Source organism: Mustela erminea, chromosome 12, assembly GCF_009829155.1.
Source record: "Mustela erminea isolate mMusErm1 chromosome 12, mMusErm1.Pri, whole genome shotgun sequence".
Lineage (NCBI taxonomy): Eukaryota > Metazoa > Chordata > Mammalia > Carnivora > Mustelidae > Mustela > Mustela erminea.
The window spans coordinates 3,248,214-3,273,187 of NC_045625.1; the positions used below are offsets into that span (position 1 = coordinate 3,248,214).

Here is a 24,974-nt window from a genome sequence, read left to right on the forward strand (position 1 = left end):
TGTGCCTGCAGCAGACCCCCAACCTGCAAGCTGTGGGGGTAGGGAGGAGGCTGGTCCCTCCTGCTCTCAGCATTCCCTTGGGGGATTTTCCAAGCGGCTCCCCCTCCTCCCTCTTGGCCAGGACACCCAGCTAGGTGGGGCCAGAGGGAGGTAAGGGCGAGCAGGGGTGTTCCGGCTGTGGGCGGGCAGGGGCTGATCCCGGAGCAGGGCACGAACCCCCTGGGACAACCAGCAGAGGTCTGGCGTGGCCCTGCTGGATCAGGGACCCTTGGCCAACTGTGTGGTCCGGGTGTGTCCTCAGCAGATGCCCAGGTCCCCTTGGGTCTCCAGCCACCCATGATCCCAGCAACTGAGGCCCAGCCAGCGGGCTCCCAGCACCACCTAAACGAGGACACTGGAAGTCAGTCCCAGGGCTGGGGGTGAACCCTGGGGCCAAACAGAGGAAGCACCCTTGGTGGTCTCCCAAAGACCTTACATTCCTCCATCTCCGTGCCCAGCCTGGCACTCCTCTGCCTGCTGGAGGCCGGGGGAGGGAGAGGGCTGGGGGATGTGCTCTGCCTGCCCCGGGAAGAGGACCCTGGTCCCTGGTGGGTGCACCTCCGGGAGCAGGGGGCTCACCGCCCCCCCCCGGGGGTAGCCCCTTCCTGGAGAAGGCCCAAATCTCTGGGCTGGTGACTGTCCTCCCTGACCCCCTCAGCCACTCTGGGCCTCAGGGGCTGTGTCCGGACCACCAGCCTACCTTGCCCATCCCCAGGTCTTTTCCGGCCGGGGGCCCCCTCCCAGGGCGGGGGTCCCTCCAGATTCCCACGCTGGGCATACACATCTCGGGGTGCAGGTGCCTGGCCTGGGGAGAGTCCAGGGTCAGAGCACAAACAGTCCCTCCTGTGGAACTTCGGTAACATGGCTGATGGGGCCAGAAGGTGGGTTCCCAGTGTCACACGCTGAGACCCGCGGGTCCCAGGCTTGCCAGCCAGGCCTGCGCCTGGTCTCTGGCTGCTTCAGAGTTAGACTCTGAAATCCCAGGGGACCGCTCCCCCACCCCTGCCCACAATCCGACCAGGCCACCCCCTGGATGGCCCCCACCCGTCCCAGGGCCTCCTGTTTGTTCGCTAGCCGCTCCCTGTTATCAGCAAGGAACACACACAGGAAGTCCGGCCGGGAAGGGCCCATCCCAATCCTGATTTACACGGGATGAAGCATAAAAAGCCGCCCTTCCTTGCCCCGGGAGGAGCCTCCCCACCCGCAGACGGCTGCCCCGCACGGCCCAGCTGAGAGCTCCGCGGTCAGGCCAGGCAGGCGGCCTCCGGAGGCGCTCGGGGCGGCCAGACAGGGCAGGATCCTCCTCTGGCCTGAGCGGGCAGCGATGGGGGCTGTGGCCAAGCCCGGGCCCGGGCAGTATCAGGTATGGCAGGGGTGGCCTCGGGGACAGGGAGCGGGCCAAGTGGGATGAGCACACCCTTGGCTCCCACAGACCTGCTGGCCGGGCACCTGTCGGCTGGGGGCCCGCCCGCCAGCTCCACACCCGGGCCTCCGGGCATCATCTCGCTCTTCTCCCTGATGGTGCCATTCCCACCGTGCTGGGGACACTCAAGCCCCTTGGCCAAGGGCACCCGTTGTAGGTGGCCTGGTCTAGACCGACTCTGGCCTGCCTGGCTGGGACACTGAGCCCTGGGTGGTCCAGCAGCCACTGTGGCCCCGGAGAGGAGAAGTCTGCCGCGGCCTGTGGCCTTCCCCTCCGCACGCCCTCCCGGCCGACCGCCGTCCTGGAGAAGCTCCTAAGGTCGGCCGGGCTCTCCTCTCAAAGCCAGGGGTCCCAGGGCCACCCCCCAAGCGTGGGCAGGCTCTCCCCACGTGGGTCTGGGAGGGGAGGCGGAGGGGGCTCTGGCCTCACGCAGAGGAAGCCCAAAGCCAGATGTATGGCCAGGCTCCTTGGGTGTGCTGAGCAGACAAGAGCGGCCCCCCACGTCCTGCTGGCCCGGCCTCGGGGGCATGGGTGAGGTCCTCAGGCACAGGGACAGCCCAACTGGACCCTCGGGGAGCCCCTGCTCTCCCTCTCCCCTCCTCCAGCCAGAGTGCCCGAGTCCCCAACCAAGACCCCAGTCCCACTGGAGGCTTCTCTGGGTTCCGCTGCTCCCGTGGTCCCACAGCCACGGCCGTGGTCTGTCTGGGGAAGCCCCGTGGTTCACATGAAGAAGCAGAACAGGAGGCCGCGGCCCGGGGTTAGCAGCTGAGTGAGGGCCAGGGGCCCAGCTGGACAGGATGGGGGCAGGGGACTGGGTGGGGAAGGTCTCCCCTAGGCCTGGCTCTTAACTCTTCCCTGCTTGGGTCTGAGTGAGGGCTGCCCTGCTCAGGTTCAGGGGCCGGGGGCCCTGAAGTCCTTCAGCGGCAGGAGCCTGTCATGATCACAAGCATCCCAGCTGCTGCTGCCCCAGCTGCCCTCAGACCATCTGTCAGGGGCTCTCAGGGCCCTCTCACCCTGGGGGCTTCTGTCCAGCCATCGGGCTCCCCTCCTGTCCTTTAGCTCTCGTGTACCAAAGTGGGCCCTAACCTGACACCCCAAGCTACTAGCTCTCCAAGAAGCCTTCCCCTTCCCCAAGAAGGACCCTCACCCAGCACCCTGCGCTTTGCAGTGCATGACTACAGCAGCCTGTCCATGCCCCTCTCCTGGGACCCGAGGCTGGTCTGGCTCGGCCTGGAGGCTGAGGGTGTGAGCCACAGGCAACACTCAGAAAGACCCACTCAGCTCTGGCTGTCGCCGCCATCCCAGCCCCTGAACATCAGGGTGACCAGTCTGGGCGCTAACCCACACTATGGCTCTGACCAGCAGAGTCCGGCTGGAGGGAAGTACCAGGAGCCCTGCCTGCCGGAAGAGCAGCTGCCACCGTTGTCCGGGGGAATGACAGAGCCCCCTTCTCCAGGTGAGTCCCACAGCAAGCTTCAGATGCTCTGGGCACAAGCAGGGGGTCCAGCTGGGCCTGGGAACATCCTACATACACATGCACTTAGGTGACCGGGGTCCAGGCCCTGCTTCAAGTGCAGAAGTGGCGGAGGGAAGCAGGCCCTGCACCTGGCATGCACTGAGGGCCCTGAGAGTCGTGGTGTGGATGTGACCAAATAATTCCCGGCAGGTGGGGCATGCCTGCTCCTGGTTCCGGCCCCTTTGCTTGGTGGGCACTGCTGCGGGGAAGGGCTGCTTTAGCCCACCTGACACGTGCAGAAATGGAGCCCAGGAGGCCCAGAGGGGGGGGCCTCCGGGGGTGGTCTTGACCCTAACCCTAACCCTAACCCAGTGGGAGTCCCACAGAGCCCCTAACCTGACACACTGGTTGAGAGATCGCACCTAGGCTCTGGCCAGGCTCCACCAAGCCACAGCTCTCCGTGTGACCTCGTGCAAATACGGGTGCCCGGGCCGCGTGGGTCATTCTGCCCACGCTACGGGTGACTGCAAAGTCGCGGTCAGCTTTAGTCCGCGCCTGCTGCCTAGTGAGCTGGCCACCCCCTTGCGACGGCCATCCGCATGGTTCGGTGCCCAGCCTGGGAGTTCGAGGGTCTCCCCCTCCCCCGACCAGAGCGGGCTCCCCACGCAGCCTCCGGACACCTGACCAAGTTCCAGTCCTGCGTCCCCTGCGGCCGCGCGTCCTGCTGCGGGGTCGGCGCCGGCCCGGGGGGGGGGGGGGGGGGCCGGCAGCGCGCTCAGGCGGGTGCGCGTCCGGCGTCCCGGGCTCGGGCTGACTCACTGCCCTGCCCGCGGGGCGCCGTGCGCCGCGGGCCTCAGTGTCCCCATCTGCGCAATGGGGGCGGGCGCGGGGGCTCGGAGCCCACCCGGGGCGGGCGGGGGGCGGGGTCGGGGCGGGGCGGCGGGCGGGGCCGGGGCCCCTCGGCGCGGCGGCGGCGGCGGCGGCGGCGGTGGCGGCGGCGGCGCGTGCGCGCCCGGATCGGGCGGTGAGTGCGGAGGGAGCGGGCGCCGGGCCGGGGGGCGCGGGGGCGCGGGGGGCGCCGAGGGCGGGGTCCGCTCGCCGCGCGCTGGGGCTGGGAGGCCGGGGGCCCGGGCGCGCGCGGAGCCGGGGGGCGACGCAGCGCGACCGCGGGGAGCCGAGAGGTGAGCGGGCCGAGGGCGCCGGGGCTGCGGCGCGGGGGCGCGACCCCCAGCCCTGCCGGGCCGTGTGCCGGGTCCGGAGAATGGGCCCAGCGGCCTCCGTGAAGGGCGCCCCCTGCCGGTAGCAGGCGACGAGCCGGGCCGCGCGGGAGGGGGGGGGGTCGGGGCCGGGGGGGCGCCGCAGCCCCTCACCCGCGTCGGGCTCTGAGAGTCCCCGCAGGGCCTGGCTCAGGGCCTCGCAGGCCCCAGACCCCGCGCCTCTCTCCATCCTCACCCCCACCCCGCGGTCCGCCGCGCAGGGGGAGGGGAGCTGGGGCCGGCGGCGAAGAGGACGCTTCCCCATGGCCTGTCACCCCGCCTTTCCGCCCTCCCAGGGTCCTAACGTCCTGGCGGAAGAGGGGCCCCCGGGGCGCCGCTCTGCGGCGAGGCCGGCCCCTCCCTCTGCGGCCCCAGCCCTCCCGGTGGGCGCTGCGGGGACGCGGCGCGGGCAGGTGGGCGGGAGGGGTGCGGGCTGGGCTGCTGCTGACCCTCGGGGAGGGCGGGATGTGACCGCTCATCCACCTGAGACGCCGCGGCCGCCCCCGCTCGGGCTCCCCCGCCCCAGCTGGGCTGCAAAGGGAAATGAGACTGTGGCCCAGCGCAGGCTGGCCGGCGGCCTCCGGGGCCCAGGAGAAAGCCTGACTTGGAGAATTGAGTCTCCTCTGTCACAAGCACGGGCCACTTCTAAGCGGCTGTCAGGGAGTGGGGGCAGGGCTGGGGTGGGAATGGGGGGTCCAGTTACATCTGCAGGAAGAGAGCCTCCCCCTACCTCGGGCAGGCAGGCACAGCCTCCGTGGGACCCTCGTGTGCGCCTGCCCAGCCCCCGGGCCCTGCGGCCACCTCTGCTTTCCCAGGGCCAGCTCCCTAGACCCCCAGGAATGCCCCCAAGAGTGTGCTCCCCCCAGGGTCCACTCCCAGAGTTCCTCTTTCCACGCTGGCTCACAGGACATGACCTTGCCCCAAACTAAGTCCCAACACCATAGCTTCCCTTCTTGGGCCCCCACAGCAAACAGGGGGTGAGGGAAGGACTCTCCCCCAGCTGCCTTCTGCCTCACCTGGGTCTCTGGGCTGCCGTGGGCCAGGGCGAGGGCTCCACTCCCAGCCGACCTCGTGACCTGGCACAGCATCACTCTCCCCGTGCGGTCAAGCTTGGCAGGGCTGAGCGCTCAGCAGCAGCTCATGGTGGTCACTCCGTATGGGACCAGCTGTCAGGTAGAGGAGGGGTCTCTGAGACCCTCGTGGTGTCTTTGAGGAAACGGAGTCCCAGAGAAGGGGGTGACCCCACCCTGATTCCACCTCCTGCCACACAGAAGTCTAGCTATCTTCCATGTCCTTCCTGCTGGATGCCCTGCAGGGCCAGGGGCTGCCTGCCCGGCCAGAACCCAGCCCCTTGGGGGCCTCTGGAGGGCCCCGTCTGCCCAGGTGCTTGCCGCACATGTGGGCAGCCGCCTCCTCCCCGCCACTGCACAGGCCCCTGGGCTCGTTGCAGACCATTAATTCTGGGTTGGGCTTTCTCACATTCCCAGGAATGCTCTCCCGGGTCCCTGGCGTCCATCCCCAGAAGGGAAGGATGGCATTTGGCTCCACTGGCCTGTGGGGAGGGCAGCTCCAGTCCCCTCCAACCACCCCCAAAAAACTATCCTGGGAGCCCTGGAGCAGGCTGGTCAGACTCCAGGGCAGGAGTGCCCCCTCCCACGCAGGCTTTGCCCCACTCTGTGCAGGGCCATATGGCTCCTCGCACTGACCCTTCCTAGACACCCCCCCCCCCCCCCCCCGTGGCTGGCTCCCCATTCGGCAGGTGAGGACATTGAAGGCCAGAAGGACCAAGCCAGCTGGGCTGGGTTCCAGCTCTGCCCACTCCCACCCCGTCTGCAGACCGGGATGGGGACTCCTCTGCCATGACATGAGGGCACTAGATCCAGCTCAGGTGCTCCCCCTGGGCCCCCACCTTCCTAAGTGAACATTGTTGGAGCTGCAGGTGCCGTCAGGTTCACCCAGACCGAGACGCCTCTGGCCCCAGGAAAGGGGACCGGCTTCTGTTGCTGCCATCGGGGTCCTTCTGTAGTTCCCGGCCCTTTGTGCTGGGGAGAGGGCTGGCCTGCCTCTCTGAGGCGGGCGGGAGGAGGGGGCAGCTGCCACTGCCACTGCCCCTGGGGGCTCTCCTGCAGTGGGAGGTCCCAGCAAAGTGGCTGAGCTGGGCAGGTGTCCCAGAGCCAGGGAACGGGCTCCAGGAGGGATCTGCAGAGGGGTTTACGGGGTATGCCTTGTGCTCCAGGCCCCCCTGAGGAGAAGGTCATTCCACCCGCAGGCGCGGGCCATGTTCAGCCCCAGGGAGCTGCTGCTGCTGTGGTTCCTGGTGCTGGTGGTGGGTGGCACTGAGCACGTCTTCGGGCCTGGGTGAGTCAGAGCCGGGGGGTGGGGGGCTGGGCCTCTGGGTGCTGAGGGTGGGCAGCCAGGAACCCTCAGGGCAACCCCCAGTACTGGGGCGGGGGGGCATGGCTCTTCCTTGTCACTCTTGATGAGGGTCCTTCCTGTGGGCACGCTGGGAAGCCCCTTCCCCCGATTCTTGGCTCCCTTGGTTCCGGGGCTGGAAGGCTCTGGGCTCCGGGCTGGGAGCTGTGGGACTGACTGGCCGGCGCCCCCATCTCTGCAGCCGCAGGGTGTGTGCTGTCGGGGCTCCCCGGGGGCCCGAGTCAGAATCCTTCGTGCAGCGAGTGTACCAGCCCTTCCTCACCACCTGTGACGGGCACCGAGCCTGCAGCACCTACCGGTGAGCGCCCTGCCCCCGCAGTGCCCCCACCCGCCACACATCAGTGCCCCCCGCCCGGGTGGGAAGCTGGGCCCACGTCCCAGTGGACGGCGGAGGCTGAGGTCTGTTTTGACTCGGGCAGTCTCGGTCTCGGGATGTGGCCGTAGTAACCTCAGACGTCAGCCCCTTTTTTACTCCCCCTCCCTCGTCTCTGGGGGCGCTCACCGTCCTGTCTGCTGCCCTCTGCTTTCGGGGTGCTGGCTACAAGTTCTTATGCATTTGACATGATGCCTGCCTCTCCAAATCCTGCCTCGAGCTCTGGTGGGCACCCCTCTCCCCGTGACGGCCCCCGACGGTCACCCCCCTGGCTGACCGCCTGCACAAGGGGTGTATCCTCCTGCGCTCAGCTGTGGAAATGCGGCTTAAGGAGATTCCGCTGTCTGTGGTCTGTGGGGTTCTCAAAGCCCTTCCTGTGGGACATCCCACCCCCCACACTGGCCAAGAAGGTGGGGGCAGTGTGGGCGGGGCCCTGCTCCCTATCCCTTTCACTGAGCGGACTGGCCTAGGAGGGGCCCGTTGGTGCACAGCCCCCTTCCCTACCTGCTCAGGGGAGGGCCCCGGAGTCCAGGACTCTGAGGCTGTGGTTTGAGCCGGGCTGGTAGGGGGTACCCTCAGCGTCCATGGGCCCAGCGCCCAGGGAGGAAATGCGGGGTGGGGAACATGGGAGACCACCGGTGCTGCCACTGACTCGCTGTCCCCACCCACCGCTCAGGACCATCTACAGGACTGCCTACCGCCGCAGCCCTGGGCCGGCTGCCCCCAGGCCCCGCTACGCCTGCTGCCCGGGCTGGAAGAGGACCAGCGGGCTCCCCAGGGCCTGCGGAGCAGGTGAGAGGGGCACGGCTGTCCCCGGGGCCCTGCAGACCCGGGCGGAGCACCTGCTACTTCCATCTGAGCGGACTGCCTCCTTGCTGTATGGCCCCCCTTCCCTGGCTGCCCCCCCTTCCCTGGCTGCCCCCCGTGGTGCCCTGGGGACCTCCCTCCATTTGTGACGGGCCCTCCCTTTTAACAGCGATATGCCGGCCACCATGCCAGAACGGAGGGACCTGCGTCCAGCCAGGCCGCTGTCACTGCCCTGCAGGATGGCGGGGTGACACCTGCCAGACAGGTGAGGCTGCCTGCTGTCCTCCCTGAAGGGAAGGGTCCTCCGGGGTCCTCACAGGGCGTCGGGGGCGGCCCACAAACAGATCTGTGTTGAGGGGGATCGGTGTGGGTGCCACTCCCTAGCGGACGCCCCTTTTCCTGCAGATGTGGATGAGTGCAGGGCTGGACAGGGTACCTGTCCCCAGCACTGCGTCAACACTGCGGGCAGTTACTGGTGTCAGTGTCGAGAAGGGCACGGCCGGTCTGCAGACGGCGCGCTCTGCCTGCCCGAGACAGGGACCCCCAGGGTAGCCCCGAACCCCACTACAGGTAAACTTCCCAGGTGTCCCCCCATCCTTGCTGCTCTGCTTGGAAGGGGTCGGGGAGGGCGGGGAGCAGGGGTGGGCCTCATCCTGCCAACCGGCGCTGGGCACACTGGGGACTGCGGGGGGCCGTGTGGCCTGGGCTGCTGGCCATCTCCCCAACCTGGGCAGAAGTGGAGATGTTCCCCAGAGCAGAGGTGGGGGTGATTCTTGGGGGGCACTGTGGGGAGGGTTGCCGAGGGGGCCTCATCTCAGCCGAGAGAGTGGAAGACGGCGCCCCGGGGTCTTCTCCACGTCCCGCTGCCGCAGACGGGAGACTCCACACCTCTGCTGGCGACGGGACATTATTACTTTTGGTACGCGCTGTGACACTTCAAACTCGTACCGTGAGTAATAATGCGCTGTCGGCAGCTCGGCACCAGGAGCGCCCCGTGGACCTCGGCTTGGACGGCTCAGCGTGGCAGGGACCCTGGTGCAGAGGGGCAGGGCACGGCTGCCTGGGGCACTAACGGGGCAGGGCCGCCCCAGCTGCCTAGGATGGGGGAGGGGCTCGAGCCCCATCTGCCCCCTCTCCAGGGCTGTGTGTGCCGCTACCCTCTGTGAGGCCTCGGCCTCGGCACGGGGACCAGAAGCCAGCCTGGGGTGTGGGCCTGGGAGCCCAGCCTGCCTGATTCAGGGCTGGATTCTCCCCAGGCGTGGACAGCGCCGTCGAGGAGGAAGTGCAGAAACTCCGGTCACGGGTGGACGTCCTGGAGCAGGTGAGGCCTGGCCCCACATGGTCTCCTGTGGTGCAGCTCAGGCCCTCAGGGGTTGTGGGGCTCCGTGGGGGTGGCCCCGGGAAGAAGGCCTCCTGGGTACTGACAGCCCAGGCCAGGCAGGGCGAGCAGGCCTGGGGGCCCCAGAGGAGGAGGGGCCTGGCTTGGCCGTGCCTCCACCCTCAGCAGCACAGAGTTCCTACCCCTACCTTTGTCCCTGCAGCCCAGGGGGCCATTGGCCTGATAACCCCTTGGAAGCTCTAGCACAGCCACCCCCCCCACCCCCCCCCCGCCGCCCCCAGCTCCTCTGATCCGGGACTCCAGGCTTTGGAGACCACTGCCTGGCAGGCTCGCAAGGTGTCCGTCTACCCATGCACCTGGCTCTCCTGGCACAGACGCTCCCTCTGGTGGACATCCAGGGCCCTGCAGAGCCTTTACTGGCCACAGAGGTTCCTAAAAGCCTTGTGGGACAGAGGGTCTCTTCTGCTTGGCCCACAGAAGCTGCAGCTGGTGCTTGCCCCACTGCACAGCCTGGCCTCGAGGGCCCTTGAGCATGGGCTCCCGGACCCCAGCAGCCTCCTGGCTCACTCCTTCCAGCAGCTGGACCGCATCGACTCTCTGAGCGAGCAGATCTCCTTCCTGGAGGAGCAGCTAGGGTCCTGTGAGTGCCACCCCCTCCCCACAGAGCTCCCTGGGAGCATGGGACCTGTGCCCAGCCTGCGCCCACAGAGAGACGAGAGACTGGGGCAGAGCAGCCATAGTCTGAGGGAGCGGATCTGCCTGGAGTGGGGGAAGGCGGTGGGGAACGGTGACCCCTGACTTCAGCCCTTTGTCTGTCCGCAGGTTCCTGCAAGGAGGAGCTGTGACAGGTGGCCCGAGTCCTTGGCTCTGGCTACTGAGACACTTGCCCACTGTGCTGGGTCAGGCAGGAGGGGGGTTTCGAGCCAAAGCAGGGTGGCAGGAGAGGTCCTCCTAGGTGTGATCCTGCCGGAGCTGGGCCAGCAGCAGCGAGCGGGCCCGTGGCTGGGGGTGGGAGTCACGAGTCTTGCTCGCCGGGCAGCATGTTGGGGGACTGCTCATCTGTGTCCGAATAAAACGAAGGTTCAGGAGCTGCTGTGCCCTCGGTGGGTTCTGGAGGGCGTTCTGATGGAGCACCGGCCGTTGGCTGGCAGGAGGGTGAAGGGGCAGCCGTGGGGCACAGAAGGGGCTCCAGCCACACCGGGCCTTCCTGGGGCATGGGGTCTTGGTCCCCCTCTCCGAAAGGGGCTACCGTCAGTGCTTCCCGGGAAAATGACAATGGCTTCTCGGTGACAATCTCCCTCCACCCGCCCCCCTCCCCCACGGCCGGCAGCCAAAGAGCAAACCTGTCTCCTCCTTCCCCAGACCCCCAGCGTGCCCGCCACCCTGAGTGACCTCAACTTACCAGGGGTTTCCAAGAGTTCGTTTATTAAAAAACCTGGACGGAGTGCAGTGCCCACCGGGTGGCTTGCTCCCAAGGCCCGGGAGCAGGATCTCTGCTCCGTGGCTCTACCTGAGGCCCAGGCTGCACGAAAGCGGGGGTTCAACCACGCCCCCGCAGAGTCCCGTTTCTCCCAGAGGGCTGTGGGGGCCACCCAGCCTGACCCCGTGCCCCGCAGGCTCAGGCAGGAGGGTGCAGCGTCTCCCGAGGCCGTGCAGCTCAGCCCTGCCTGTCCGCCCAGCTGGTCCCCGGCCTGCTCCCGCGTCCAGGAGGCACCAGCGTGGGCTTCCTGGGGAGCTTCCAGCCAGCTCTCCTTTTAGGGAGACATCAAAAGCCTGGGTCCGAGGCCAATGACAAGAGGCAGCCTCCTGCATCCAGAGCCCTGAATGAAAGCAGGGGGACCCTAGGGGACACAGTGATCTTGAGCAACCAGGGCAGGGAAGATGTCCCTGTGTCCTGTCTCCCGCCAGGCCCTGCCCCTGGCCCGGCCTGTCCTGTCCCCAGGTCTTGCCCCAGCCCAGGCCTCAGCTACTGGGCTGGCTGGGAACCAGGCCCTGCGGTTGCCCCATTCTCCTGGGGTGTCTTGGACACACGGAGGAAGGTGGTCCTCATGGCCTGGTGGCAGGTGTCCATCAGCTTGGGGACATCGGCTACCGTGAGGCCCCTGGTGGGGACGGCATCCAGCACTTCCACCTTGATGGTTCCTGTCGGAGCAGAGCGGCCATCAGTGGCCTGGGGCCCCTGCTGCAGCCTGTCCTCGCTCCCGCGCCCCTTCTTCCCTCCTCCCTCCTCCTCGGCCACCTCCGGGCCTCCCTGGGGAGCCTCCCGAAGGCCCAAGGCAGGGCTGGGGTCTTTCCTTTCCCGGACACCCTGGGCTCAGGCAGCTGGTTTTCAAGCGTGAGTCACCAGACAAGCAAACCCGCAGCTCCCAACCCCGCACTCCGCAGGGGCTCACAACCGGTGCCCCCGCGAGCCCTGCCCGAGGTCCAGAACATTCCTCTCCCCCTGAAGTTGCCCCCACCCCCTCCCGGGCGCCCCACACCCACCACTTCCATCCTCCACCCTGGTCTAGGGGGCCCCGAGTCGCCCATGTTGGGGGGGCGGGGGGGACGCAGCCCAGCTCCTCCCGTCAACCTCCCACACCTCCTGCCCAGGCACCAGATGCCCACATTCCCCCGCCCCCCCGCCCCGAGCTCCACGGCAGGTGGGCACGGGATGGGGGCGGGAATAGTTAGGACACCTGGGCAGCTGCTTTGCAGCCTGGGCCTGTGTGTGTGTGTGTGTGTGTCTGTATGTGTGTGAACCCACCCCCTCCGGACCGGTGTGTGTGTGTGTGTGTGTGTGTGTGTGTGTGTGTGAACCCACCCCCTCTGGATTCCAGATTGCTTCCTCTCCTCACCGAGGGATCACTGACCTACAGCAGCCTCCCCGAAACGGGAACTACCCCACAAGGGCCTGGGCGGCTGTCCCAAGGACTGAGAAGGAGCCAGCTCGAGGTTGTGCACAGGTGGGGGGTGGGCACGCAGGTGGAGGGCTGATACCTGAGGTGAAGAGCTTCGTCTTGGGGTTGTAGAAGGAGGAGAAGCTGGAGTATATTACAGGGATGATAGGCACCTGCAGACAGGAAGCCATGGTGCCTGAGGATGCGCAGGAGCCCACCCCCAGCCACCCTGAGCCCCAGGATGAGCTAGTGGGGGGAGTCTTGCCACCTGCCTGCCTTCTGCCTAAGGAGGTCCCAGGAGTCCCTGTGGCTGCAAAACAGGCAAGGTGACGTGCCACAGGGCCCTTCCAGGCACTGACCCCGAGGCCTGGGACACCTTCCAGGCCCTGCGTTAATGATTACCCCGGGGGCTCCTTTTGACCCGGGTGCTTCCAGGAATACCAGCAGGCCCTGCCCCCAGCATTCCATAAACCCCTCCCACATGTCACTCAAGCCTCCTCCCCACCAGGACCCCTTCCTGAGCTGGCACATGTCCCTGCGATTCACGTCTGTGCCCCCACTGGGTCCTAAGATTGCCCAGGGGGGCAGGGCCCTGCACAGTTTAGCTGGAGGTCACTAAGGTCATCCTAGGGAGACTGGGGGCAGCTGTCGCCGGGGAGGGGACAGGTTCTGCTGGTGTTGCTGGAAGACAGCACGGTCAGAAACGGCCCCTGGGGGTCATGGTTAACCCTGGAGGTCAGCGAGCCTCTCCCTGATACCAGCAGGTTGCAGGCTTGGAGCACAGGCAGCCGCAGGCCGGGAAGCCCCGGAGGAGACGGCGGGCGGGGAGTGGAGAGGACGGACAGGGAACCGTCCCATCTCCCAGCCAGGGCTGCACTAGCCCAGCCTCACCAGAGCCCCCTCCCCCGAGGTCCTCTCTCCCATGCCAGCAGTGAAGGGAAGGGACATCAGCCCCAGGCGTGTGGCAGGGGTGCCCTCCACCCGCCAGCTGGAGGGGCTGCCGGCCCGGGGCTGAGAGCTCAAAGCCGGGGCTTCTCCTCCACCCCGTTCACCGGCTGCTTCTCCCACCACCACCTCCGGGGGCCTGAGCTGGAGCCTCTGCAAGGAGAGCTCGCTGCTCAGGGCCAGATACCAGGGGATGCTGGAGGTCACTGTGCAGGGGTTGGGGGGTGCCAGGAGCAGACCCTGCCCAGCCACCACCCAGACCCTGACTAGGCAGCACGGAAGCCCCTGACCCTGACCGCAGACGACCACTCTCCCCTACACGAACTGGGCCAGACCACCCTTTCCCCACCAGGAGACGCTGCCCCGGGGCTGGAGGCACCCCAGCTCGTCAGGGGTCACTCCTGGGGCAGACCACGCCCTGGAGCTCAAGGACGAGTAAAGCTGAGGGGCCCAGTGCGGGGTTCCAGGTCGCTGTCCTGGGCCCGCCGGGCTCTGGCTGGCCCCCGACCCCACCCCCAGCCTCAGGCCTTGCTCATCGGCCCCGCCCACAGTCAGCAGGGCCCAGCAAGGGCTGGGCCTGCGCAAGAGCCCAGCAGGTAGGCCTGCCGCCTCTGCCTCCCCTGGGGCCCTGCCCGCCAGCGACCAAGGCGGGTGCCGAAGCTGGGTGCTGGCCCCATCGGCACTAGCCTTGGCGCTCAGAGTGGGTGAAGGGCGACCCCCCCGCAGCAGGCCAGAAGCCAGCTGCTCGAGGGCTGAGGGGGCCCGGAACCTGCCCAGTGGGAGGTGGTCCCGAGCCCCAGTGGCCCCAGCCTGACCAGGCAGTCACCTTGGGCTTTAAGCCAACCTGGACCCACTTCCCCGGCCCGCTAGGAGGGCAGTGCCCCGGCGCACCTGGGTCTGGATCGCCAGGTAGAAGGCGCCCTTCTTGAAGGGCAGCAGGTCCCCGTTGTCATTCCTCGTGCCCTCAGGGTAGATCCACACTTTGAGCTGCGGGGGAGAGAGGTGGCGGCTGTCCTGGACTATCCCTCACGGCCCTGCGCTGCCCCCTCCTAAGGAGCCCCGCCTCTCAGCTGAGGCCACCACTGCCAATGCGCCCGCGTGTCGGTGTGCCAGCGCGCGGGCTCAGCCCCCGACCTCCCGGTGCCCTCAGGCAGACGTGCCGTCCAGCACCTGCCGCCGGCGGGGTGTTCGCACGGCCAAGCTAGCCCCCAGCCCCACACTCACGTTGTCCCTGACCATGCGCTCGCCCACGTCGGCCATCACGGTCATGGCGGTCCTGGAGTGCTGCCGGTTGATGAAGAAGATGCCCCCGAGGTACATGATCAGACCGACGGGCCCCAAGAAGATCAGCTCCCGCTTGGCGATCTGCACGCAGCGCTCGGGCAGGGCCTCCATCAGGCCTGCAGGTGGCCACGGGACACCAGGCAGGTGGGGGTCGGGCTCAGAGCCGGGCAGCCACCTCCCCGGGGAGGAGAGAGCCAGCCCTGGGCCTCGACCACCAGCAGGCCTGGGCCAGGTCATGCCTTCCTACGGGCTACCTGGCCAAGTCATGTGGACTCTTGGCCTGTTGCCCGCCTGTAAAGGGAGGGGTGAGGCAGAGCTCCCAGCTGCCAGAGTGAGGGCAGCAGAGCCCGTCCCCAGCCTCAGGCACACACACAGTCTTGTCATGCAGCCGGAGGGAGGCATGGGTCCCCCTGGACTGGGCTGACGCCTCTTGCCCACCAGTCATCTGGCCCAGGCTCCACCGCTCTGAAGCCCCCCCCCCACTCCATCCCACAGGGGCCAGAGCAGTGTCCCGGGCTGTGCCTGCAGCCAGAAGGGCTTGCTCTCCCACCAGCCCCCCTGCGGCTTACCCATCATGTCCAGAATGCTCTGGTGGTTAGAAATGATGACACAGGGGTGGTCCACCTCCAGCTTCTGGAGACCCTTGATCTCGAAACGAAGGCCGAACACATACTTGAACTTCACGACAAACCATTTGATGATCCTGAGAGGAGACAGTGTCAGTGAGCAGGGGTCCCCTGCCCTGCATCCCATCTTGGGCTCCGGCCGGGAGCCGGGAAGGGCTGTCGGGAACAGACAGCAGACGGAGCCCAGCGGGCCCTCTCTCGCGCTGCTGGCAGGACCCTGAGTTCGCCTTCCCCTCCAAGAGCCTTCGGGTCCTGTCCCTCCAGGGGTCAGCGAGTGCAGCCGGGTCTCCTGCCTCCCTGGCGGGAACAGGAGTAAAGCCTCTGGGGACTGGGCACCTGGCAAAGCGGGGCGTCCTCTTGTATATTTGCTTTGGGGGAACCTGCCGTGGAGCCCCGCCCTCACCCCACACCCCTGCTTGTTTAGCCAGGGGCAGCTGGAAGGGGACTGGAGGCTGAGAGCCCCCAGGGCTGGGCTGGGTGTGGTTCTCAGCCACATCAGCATCAAAAAGCCCTGCCTGGATGAGCAAGGGACTCCTATCTCAGGGTCACAGGCTCAAGGCCATGTTGGGTGCAGAGATGACTAAAAATCTTTAATAAAATAGGGGCGCCTGGGTGGCTCAGTGGGTTAAAGCCTCTGCCTTCGGCTCAGGTCGTGATCGCAGGGTCCTGGGATCGAGCCCCGCATTGGGCTCTCTGCTTCCCCCCTCTCTCTGGCTGCCTCTCTGCCTACTCGTGATCTGTCATATAAATAAATAAAACCTTAAATAATAAAATAAAAACCCAACCAAGAGAGAGAGGGATCCCTGCTCCCTGCAAAGGCGGGCCCCCACCTGTAGGCTCTGGGGAAAAAAACCTGGCAGGGGACATAACCGTCCCCTTAGGGCAGGGCCACACCGCGAAGAAGGCGCCCACATCAAGAGGAGGCCTTCCCAGGGGCTGACGACCGCTCGGATACGAGGGGACGTGCCCCCCCCCCCCGCCCCTGCCATGAGGAGAGTAGGGCAGTAGCCAGGCTGGGCTGGTACCCTCACCCCCACCGCGGCACCCGCAGGGGCTGCCCTGGGGCATCGGGGACCTTCAGGGTGGGCGTGCCTGGCTGTGGGTGCAGGATGAGTCCGCAGGTGCCGCGGCCTTGGAGGACACGGCAGGGACCAGCGCCCCACCTGGGACGGCCTCTGGTAGGGGTCAGCCCACAGGGCGAGGCTCAGCGCCCTGTGACTCCCTGCAGGGCCCCGGTCCTTCCTGTCCCCCGTGGGGGCTGACCCACCACTGACCCAGGACCCCTGCACTGCTCACAGAAGGCTGGGGCAGCCCCCATAGCCCCCCAGGCATCTGAGCCCCTCAACAGCGCCCACGGCGAGGAAGCGATTCCCCATTTTACACACGGGGTGAGTAACGAGCTGCCCAAGGCCCGGGGACGGCCCTCGAGAGAGGAGAGCCCTAAAACGCACCCTCCGAACTGCTGTTTCGGGCACAGCCCAGGGACGTCAACATGCTCCCACGGAGCCGTCCGCCCCTCCGTCCCTGCAGAACGCGCCCTTCCCAGACTGGACTCGATCCTGTGACGCACAGAGCCCCTTCCCCCGGCCCTGCCCCCCACGTCTGTGGATCTGTCTCCTCCTCTCCTCTCGGGCCTTCTGGGAGTGGATGCCTGGGGACCTGCCCTCTGGGTCTGCAAGCCAGGCTCTCACTCAACTGCCCTTTCGCAGAACAGACTCCCGCGGGAGGGCCGCTCTCCTGCCATCCCACACTGCAGATGGGGGCACTGAGGCTCAGGGAGGGGCGGCCACAAAGCCCCAGCTGTCTGCACGATCAGACCGGCCATCCTTCTCCCTGGACCTGCCAGTCTTGGCCGGCTCAGGCCAGACGTACCCCCTTGTCCCTTCCCGCTCGGGGACCTGCGTCCCAGCCGGCCCTGGACACAGGCTGAGCGGCTGACCAGCTGCTTCATGTCTGCGGGCACCGTTTCTCATCTACAGAGACCGCTTCTCAGCCACTAGGACAACTGCGGGGACACGGAGAGGACATGGCGGGCACTTCACCCAGGGGAAAGACGGGAAGGTCCAAGAAACATGGAACATCTTCCCTCTCGCTAGAAATCAAAGCGACGCACATCAAATCGGGAGCCCGTTTTCATTCTTCAGGTTGGCCTGGACCGAAGAGGAGGCCACGAGGGGTCGGCCGGGATGTCAGGACGAACCCGCAGCTGCTCACGTGGCTGCTCGGGGAGACAGCGGCAGCACCTGGGCAAAGCCGCGCGGAATCTGGTCTTGCAGCGCCCGGGGCGGGGCGGGGGGGTCGGTCAAACGTCCACTCTTGGTTTGGCTCAGGGTCATGATCTCAGGGTCATGGGATTGAACCCAAACTTCAGGCTCGGTGGGGAGTCTGCGTCTCCCTCAGTCCCTCCTGGGCTTGTGGGTGCTCTCCCAAATAAATAAATCAAGAAAGAAAGAAACAAAGAAAAAAAAAATGGAAAGGGGAAAGAGAAGGGAAGGAAAGGAAGAAAGAAGAAAAGAAATCTGGTCCCTCTCCCAGGGTCTGACCCGAAGGCAGTTAGCTGCAAGAGGCAGGCCTGTAGTCCTCAAGTGCGGTCTGGTTCAAAGACCCGGAGGGCCGCCGCCTGCCACTCTTGATCTCAGGGTTTTGAGCTCCAGCCCCACGTGGGGTTGCAGGCATTACTCAGAAATAAAATCTTTCCAAAAAAAAAAAAAACCCGAGACCATGTGAACATCCCCCGCTAAGGAGAGGCGAGGTGGCAGTCGGATCTGGCCGGGGCAGACAAGGGGAGACCGCAACGCAGGTGCTGCAGGCGCTGGTGGCGACAGGCAGACACCTCACGCTTCACCGACGGAGCCGCCCAGGTGTCCCCATCATTTTAACCATTTTTTTTTTTTTTAAAGATTTTATTTATTTATTTGAGAGAGAAACAGTGAGAGAGAGCATGAGCGAGGAGAAGGTCAGAGGGAGAAGCAGACTCCCCGTGGAGCTGGGAGCCCGATGTGGGACTCGATCCCGGGACTCCAGGATCATGACCTGAGCCGAAGGCAGTCGTCCAACCAACTGAGCCACCCAGGCGTCCCCATTTTAACCATTTTTAAAGGTCCGGTTCAGTAGCATGAAATGCCCCCTCGGGGCTGTGCGACTGTCCCCACCGTGTGTCCGGGACTCCTCCCTCTTCCTGTTTGCACTTCTTGGTGCGCGTAATGTAGGGACTGACCACGGGTGGGGGGTTTCTGGAACCTTGGGAGATGCTGGGCACAGACCTCGGCCAACGGCCTCCAGGGGGACAAGCGTGCACACCTGCTGCTGTGGCGATGGGCAGTGGACGGGCCACAGGACAGGCGCTGGTCACACGTGGACGCCTGTCCACCTGTCCTCTTCCCAATGCCACACAGGATCAAGGTTTTTTGTGAAAGTGGTGACGACGTCTATTGTTTTCACAGTTTTCTCAATGCAGAAGGCGGCCAGCCAGGCTCTGCAGCAGCTCCAGGGAGAGAAAGCCAGGGAGGGGTCCCCGCCTGGGAGAGCAGAGCGCACGGACCACCACCCAGGCCCACCGTCCAGGCACGCACAGCACCTGCCTTGGGCGAGGGCATGACAGGAAGCCTCCTGTTTGGCTCAGGGAGCGACCCCACAGGGTGGGACACTCAGAGGCAGTCTAACCTAAGTGGAAGTGACTTGCCCAAGGTCATGCAGCAGGGAACCCAGGATGGGCCGGAACCACCTCTTTACCTGGTTTTTGGAAAACACGTGAAAACTGCCAGGCAAAGGGCACCCTGGAGGTGGGGTGGGGTGAAGACCCAGGATTGCGAGACGGCATTCCAGGATTGCAAAAGCAAACCTGTCTGTCTCCCTTCCCCGAGGCTCTGTGGATGCCGCCCAGCACCCGAAGGACTGGAGGAGGTGGCCGTGCCCTTGGCTGGCCCGCAGCAGCAACCCCGTCCTGAGCACCAGCTCCACTGCACGGAAAGCCCACCTAACCCGAGTGCCCCTCCACAAGCCGTAGGGCTCAGGAGCTGCCCGTCGGGAGTCAGGATCCCAAAGCTTGAAGCAGGTGTCCCTGGCACTGGCCCCGGGACATGCACATACACCTCTGGCTGCTGCCCTCCCTCCCTAGCCCCCAGACCCCCCCGGGAGAGAAGCCAGGGAGGTGGGCAGGGGTGCAGCCCAGGCTACCCGAAGCCCAGGCGGTCTGGAATGCCTTGGGTGCCTGGTGCAGCACTCTAGAAGCACCCACCAGCAATCGGTGGGGTGACTGATGCCACCTTTCCACCTCAAGGCCCCGGAACAGGGCTGTTCCTCCAGCAGATGAGATGTCCTGGCCCTTCCCGATCTTTCTCAGGGAGCCCTCGACTTAACCCCAGACAGGAACTGCCCAGAACGCCCAAAGGCTTCAAACACCACAGATCTTTCCAGCGCCCACAGGAGTCCAGCCAGCCTCCTTGGACCTTCTGTGTTCAGCCTGAGGACCCCCCCCCCCCACCCCGGGGCCTTCCCAATATCTGGGTGACACAGATCAGATCCTGGCTCCCGCTCCCTAGCCATGACCTTGGGCACTGCCCTTGACCCCACCCCTGGAAGCTTTCACTCCTGCTGGTGAAAAGGGGAAGGGCGTGGAGATTGTGCCCAAGAGGCTGGGACCCCGGAACGACAACGGTGACTGGTGACGTCACAAGCAGATAGGAAGAATCCAGGGAGGGCGGCCACAGAGCCCCCCCCCACCCCTCCCCCCACCAGCATGTGCCCCGGCTGGAAGGAGTTCAAGGCCAGGCCCTGGCCACCTGTGGACCTTGCCCTCAGCCCCTGGCCCGGGGCTCGGTTGCTCCCAGGAGATCTGGGCGGATAGAGTCCTCAGCTAAACCCCGCTGGGTTTGCCCCAGAGAGTGAGGGGTCTGGGTGGGGCCCACCTGAGGGCAGCTCTGTCAGGAAGGCCACAGAGAGCCATCGATCTGCTCGGGGACAGGAGGCCCCAGAGAGACCATCTGGCAAGAGCAGGAATGTTTTCCAGCAAGTGTCTTTGAAGCTGGAGCCCAGAGGGAGAGAGGGAGAGTGGGAGGGACCAGAGCGGGCGTGGGGCGGGGCTTCCGGCCAGTCCAGAAGCCCGGAGTTCGGTCGCAGGAGGGGTTGTGGGGAATGGGGTGAAGAGCAGGGGGCTGGAAGCTGGTGCTGCTGGCGAGCCCCTGGTCCTGACCCAGGGTCTCCGGGGCTCCAGGGAGCTGGGCCTGCAGCCGCACGTCCCAGGGAGGGAGTCCGCCCCTGGCCATCCTACTCCAAGAAAAACAAAGCCAGACTTTCCTGCAAAACCAGGATTCCCTGCCAGCCCCCATGTACCACGGGGCCCCCCGAATGCACTCCATCCCCACCCGTGCACACCCCGGGACCACACAGTGGCTGGGAGCGCTGGCTAAGAGGCTGGGCTGTCCTGGGTTCAAATCCTAATGGCCATCAGTAAGCCCCAGGTCTCTGGCCCAAGCAATCCCGTTCTCCCCTCCTCAAGGTTCCACAGGCAGAAGATGGAGTGCCTCGTGGCCCCACCTCCCCTGAAGCCAAGAGCCGCGGCCACCGGGGACCTGGCCATTCAGATGGACTCGGAAGCATGTGCTCCAGCCCTCAGAGGCCCTGCCAAGGTCACGTATGCACACTGGGCCCCCCATCCTGGTAGAGCCACAGCCTGGAGGCTGGAACTCATCTGCAGGGCATGGGCCGCCCACCTCTGGTCTCCTTTGATGCAAGGAAAAACTGGTCTCCTGGTGAGGCCGTCACTAGGGTTGCCAGATCCTGCGAACTGTGTTCCCATCACACAGCTGGGCCTCACTCTGGTCTCCCAGGGCATCTGCCTCCTGGGACGAGCGAACAGGGCCTAGGACTCCACCGTGTACAACCAGCCTGGGAGGGATCCTGGGGTCTCGGGCCCCAGGGGGTCAGAGGCTCCTCGGCTCTTCTGTTCCCATCGCTGTTCCCTGCACACTCGGAATTGAGGTCTAATAGGCAAAGGCCTCCTTGGGTTGTGGCCTGGAGCCCTGTGGGGAGGGGCCGCTGCTGCTCCGGGGAAGGCAGGAAAGCAGGGAGCGAGCAGGGCAGGGCTGCTCCCCCCACACCCGCCCCAGCTCCAGGCACCCACAGCTTGGGTCTCCAGTTCTCAGCAGTGCCGCTGCCCCTAGCGCTGGTGGGCACAGAGGGAGCACAGAAAAGTGCACTCTGGCGGCCCTTGCGGGGGGTCTGCACCCCAGCTCTGCCCCGTCTTAGCTCTGGGAGCCCAGGCAACGGCCTCCTCCCACCCGCCCTTGGGCCTCCCAAGGCCTTGGCTTCAGGGAGCACCTCAGACTGTTCGTCAGAGGAGCGAGGCACGGAGCCCTGCTCGTCCCACGGGGGGCACCTCCACACGCCGCCGGAGATGGGAGCGGACGCTGCAGCGCCCAGCGAGGTGGGCAGTTTCCAGAAGTCAGAGCAGGGCGGGAGAGAAGGGAAGCCAGATGCCCAGGGCGCCGAGGAGTCCAGGAAAGACGAATAGGTGAGGAGAAGGCGCGTCCCTGCCCCTCACCTCCATGCTCCTGGGTCTGTCCTGGATCCCGGAGCCATGCAGCAGCCCCCTAGTCTGTCTCCCCAGGCCGCACCCTCCGGGGAAACTTTGTTCCCAGCAGGCCCCACCCGTACCCCCACTTCAGCTCTGGCTAGGGGGTCTTCAGCACCATCACCATGACCCACCCTCGGGGGCTGGGGCGTCCGGGACAGGAGACTGTGGCCTCTCCCTGGGGCGAGCAGAGCACCTCCTCTTACACCACTAGCGTCCTGAGGTGGCCGCTTCACAGAGCCTGAGTCCGGGGGTGCCCTGGAGAGGGGAGCGCAGCAGGAAGCCCCCACCCGGTACTGGCCCAGCCTCCAGGGTCCCCAGGGGTTCAGCCTAGTTGGCCAGAATCTCGAGCCCCAGCAGGCCAAGGAAGACCGAGTGTGACCAGCCCCCAAATGAGAAAGCAGACTGGTCACTTCTAACTTGACCCCGGCAAGCAGCTTTGAAGTGTGAGTCAGTCCCTTTAACAGGCGAGGAAGCTGCTTGTACAGACGCTTCCTGATGACACCTGTGGCTGAGAGAGACGAGGACTGTCAACCCCCGGTTCCCTCCCTTCTGCTGCAGACCTGCTCTGGGGCCAGCTCTCTGCCAGCCTCCTGCACCCGCCCCTGCCACCTCAGAACCACATATGCCATGCCCTGACCTGGCTCCGGGGTGGGGGGACAGGACTGCCTCCAAGTAGCTCACGGGCCTGTGGCTCCCTGAACCCAACGCCCTCCTCTGGCTCGGAGGCCAGCCCCCAGCAAGGCTGAGGGGAGGCTCCTGCTGCCCACAGGGGCTCCAGGACTCCAGGACCCTAACCTCAGGCCCGTCTTCAGAGAGGTGCATGGCCTCCAGCTTCCCTGTCCTCGAGTGGTGCGGGCCCAGCTTTGAGGAAGCCCCTGGAACAGGGCTTCACATGGGAACATGGCCAGAAAGGCCACAAGAGGGCTGTCTCTGGGGTCCTTGCTCCCTGGGATGGTGATCTGGGCTCTGCTGGTGGTAGGCGGGGCCACATGAGACCCACGGAGTATGCTCTGCTCTGGGTACAGCAGGAAGCCACAAATCCCTAAGGACAGGGCCTGGAGGGCCCATGCAGTGTGGGCCAGTCCCGGCAGCATGGGCCCACCTGGATGGACAAGTCAGCAACCCTCACCCACTGCCCTGTAACCACATGGGGGCGGGGGGCAGGGACCACAGAATCCTCACGGCAGGCCACAGCCAAGAAGCCATTGCAAAAGCCACAGAGAGAAACGTTAGCAACAGCCCTCCTGGGATCAGACACAGGGAGACAGGGCAGGAAGAAGCCCCCACTCCTTAGCCTCTGACCCAGTGAGGCCCACCACTCTTCAGCTGGGCCTGGCCTCCTTACCCTTCGCCCACCGGCTCACACCACCGCACTGCCCAGTTCAGAGGGGTCCACAGAAAACCACCAGCCACCGTCCCTTCCTTCCACTCTGAGGCTGGACCTCAGGGGTCAGACCCACCCACCCCTCCCGCAGCCTCCCACCTCCTTAGGTGGACAGGCCGGGAAGCAAAGAGAGTCCCATGCGGGGACCATCTCAGGTGCATTCATTGCCCAGGTCAGACGGGGGTGGGGGCGACCGGTGCAGAGAGGACAGGATCCGGACCCGGAATCCGGGATCCGGGATGCCCCCCGCCCCTGCGCCTCCTCCAGGCCCGGCGGATGCTCCAGCAAAGGCCCCCACCCCCCACCCCCCTGCAAGCCCCGCGGTCCCACCTGCTCTTTCCCGGCGGGTGGAGCGGGACAGCGCCTCCCCGCTGGCCCAGCGTCCTTCCCCGCCCAGGGCAGCTCCGCCACCCGCCGCCCGCCGCCCAGAACGCCCTGAGCGGCCCGCGGGGCCCTTGGAGGGTCGGAAGGACGCGGCGACGCTGGAGACCGAGACCATCTGAAATCCCTCGGGGTCCGCGCGGGGCCGGGGCGCGGAGACATTGTGACGTGGGCTCTCGCGGACCCGTGCCTGCCGCCCGCCGCCCGCCGTCCGCCGCGCCGCCCGGGAGCCCCGAGATCCCCAGGCGGGGCAGGAAGGAGGGACGGGAGAGTAGAAAGTTAGGAAAGCGGAAGCGGGCTGCGGCCTCGCTCTGCGCCCCGCCCCGCCCGGGCGCGGGTCCCCCCCCCCCCCCGCCGGCGCAGTCCCCGCGTCCCCGGCGCCCCGCCCCGCCCAGGCGCTGTCCCCCCGGCCGGCACAGTCCCCGTGTCCCCCGCGCCCCGTCCCGCCCAGACGCTGTCCCCCCGGCCGGCGCGATCCCCGTGTCCCCCGCGCTCCGCCCCGCCGCGCCCCGGCGCTGTCCCCCCACCCCCGAGCCCAGGTCCCCTTGCCTCATGTTCTCCACTGTCCGGCCGTGGTGGCGCAGCAGGCAGACGACCGCGGCCACCGTGGAGGCCGAGACGCAGAGCGCGCAGTACAGGGTGATCTTGGCGTAGAACCTGGCCGAGCGGCTCAGCTGCACGAGCAGCAGCAGCAGCAGCAGCGCCGCGGTCAGCCACGGCCAGAGCTCCATGGCCCCGCCACGCTCGGACCGCGCCCCGGCGGCGGCGTCCCGGGAAGCCCCGACGGCGCGGGTCTCGGCTGCAGCTCTGAGTTCCGTCCGGCGAGAAGACGACCTGCGGGCAGGCGACCGCTGGCCTCCTGCCGCGCGCCCGTGCCCCTTATTGCGACGGCGGAGGGGCGGGGCGGCCCGGGGCGGAGAGGGGAGCGAGCGCGCCCAGGAAGCTGCTAGGTGAGGCGCGGCCCGCCCCGCCCCGCGACTGCCCTGCCGGCGCGCGATCCGGGGCACCGCCCCGCACCACCCTGCGCCGCCCCGCCCCGCGACACTCCCCCTGCCCCTGCCGCCCGGTCACCTAGCTCCTGGAGGCGCGATCCCGGTCCCAGCCTGGCCGCGCGGCGAGTCACCCCGGGCTCTGGCGCCGCTCCCCCGCGTTCGGGGCCTCCCCGCCCCCTACCTACCCTTGTGTTCCGCGCATCCCTGCGGCCCCTTAACCCAGAGCATAGCTCCAAAGTTACCCAAGGTCGCCACGCAAAGGAGACCCTGAACCGCGCCGGAGGGACTGCCACCTGCTCCTTCCGGTCCCCTGGGGCAACTTCAGGGAGAGGGGGCTGGCCCTGGGGTACCTCACTCTGCGGGCCTGATGGGCACACACAGTCCGGGTGGAGGCAGCAGGAATGGGACGGGTTTCTGGGCGTGGCTGGGGGTGCCCGCTTTGGGTGCCAAGACAGTGTGTCACCATGGCCAGGAGCAGATCCAGCCATTGTGCTCACACCTGAGCTCCATGGTCGGCTGGCGGGGGTTGGAAGGAGGGCCATGGCTGGGTATCGGGGTCATAGCTGCAGGGGCAGCCTCCGGGTCCCAGAGAGCAGACTAAGGTGGCACCTGGCCTATTCTGACTGGCTGAGGTCCTGGGTCTGCTGCGATTTCCAGAATGCCCGTGGAGGTCCGGCCCTCCTAAGGGCGTCAGGAAGTATCTGTGCGTCTCTGGGGTTTTCAGGTGCTGAAGCAGCCTGTTACTGACATGCTCTCCTGACAGCTCCGAAACTACCTGGTTTC

The 24,974-nt window shown here is 66.6% G+C and overlaps 2 protein-coding genes across 13 annotated transcripts; one reads left to right on the forward strand and one right to left on the reverse strand.

The window, feature by feature from the left end:
* Positions 1-1,206: 1,206 nt before the first annotated feature.
* EGFL7 (EGF like domain multiple 7) lies at positions 1,207-10,214 on the forward strand. Of its 10 annotated transcripts, XM_032306913.1 has the most exons (10): positions 1,208-1,402; positions 2,828-2,918; positions 6,411-6,532; positions 6,789-6,905; positions 7,657-7,772; positions 7,957-8,052; positions 8,193-8,357; positions 9,044-9,108; positions 9,604-9,766; positions 9,949-10,214. In XM_032306913.1, exons 3-10 carry the CDS (start codon positions 6,453-6,455, stop codon positions 9,969-9,971), a joined length of 825 nt encoding a protein of 274 aa, XP_032162804.1. In that variant the 5' UTR covers positions 1,208-1,402; positions 2,828-2,918; positions 6,411-6,452; the 3' UTR covers positions 9,972-10,214. The 10 variants fall into 10 exon arrangements, 9 of the variants coding, with proteins under 9 accessions (XP_032162800.1, XP_032162799.1, XP_032162801.1 ...); XM_032306909.1 differs by lacking the exon at positions 9,949-10,214 and having other exon boundaries at positions 1,207-1,402; positions 2,825-2,918; positions 9,604-9,942; XM_032306908.1 differs by lacking the exon at positions 9,949-10,214 and having other exon boundaries at positions 1,207-1,402; positions 9,604-9,942.
* A 320-nt stretch (positions 10,215-10,534) lies between these two features.
* Positions 10,535-24,673, reverse strand: AGPAT2 (1-acylglycerol-3-phosphate O-acyltransferase 2). Of its 3 annotated transcripts, none has more exons than XM_032306905.1 (7): positions 24,542-24,673; positions 14,804-14,937; positions 14,175-14,350; positions 13,842-13,937; positions 13,058-13,103; positions 12,106-12,178; positions 10,535-11,268 (listed from the first exon to the last, which is right to left on the reverse strand). In XM_032306905.1, the coding sequence occupies exons 1-7, from the start codon at positions 24,655-24,657 to the stop codon at positions 10,968-10,970; spliced, it is 942 nt and encodes a 313-aa protein (XP_032162796.1). In that variant the 5' UTR covers positions 24,658-24,673; the 3' UTR covers positions 10,535-10,967. The 3 variants fall into 3 exon arrangements, with proteins under 3 accessions (XP_032162796.1, XP_032162795.1, XP_032162797.1); XM_032306904.1 differs by lacking the exon at positions 24,542-24,673 and adding an exon at positions 23,749-24,186; XM_032306906.1 differs by lacking the exons at positions 13,058-13,103; positions 24,542-24,673 and adding an exon at positions 23,749-24,184 and having other exon boundaries at positions 11,003-11,268.
* Positions 24,674-24,974: the final 301 nt, after the last annotated feature.

Coding starts and splice junctions, on each gene's coding strand:
- EGFL7 (XM_032306909.1), top strand. CDS start 6,453: ATGTTCAGCCCCAGGGAGCTGCTGCTGCTGTGGTTCCTGGTGCTGGTG. Junction 8,358..9,043: donor AGCCCCGAACCCCACTACAG/GTAAACTTCCCA, acceptor GATTCTCCCCAG/GCGTGGACAGCGCCGTCGAG. Junction 9,109..9,603: donor GGGTGGACGTCCTGGAGCAG/GTGAGGCCTGGC, acceptor CTTGGCCCACAG/AAGCTGCAGCTGGTGCTTGC.
- AGPAT2 (XM_032306904.1), bottom strand. CDS start 23,930: ATGGAGCTCTGGCCGTGGCTGACCGCGGCGCTGCTGCTGCTGCTGCTG. Junction 14,351..14,803: donor GAGCATTCTGGACATGATGG/GTAAGCCGCAGG, acceptor GGCCACCTGCAG/GCCTGATGGAGGCCCTGCCC. Junction 13,938..14,174: donor AGCGCATGGTCAGGGACAAC/GTGAGTGTGGGG, acceptor TCTCCCCCGCAG/CTCAAAGTGTGGATCTACCC.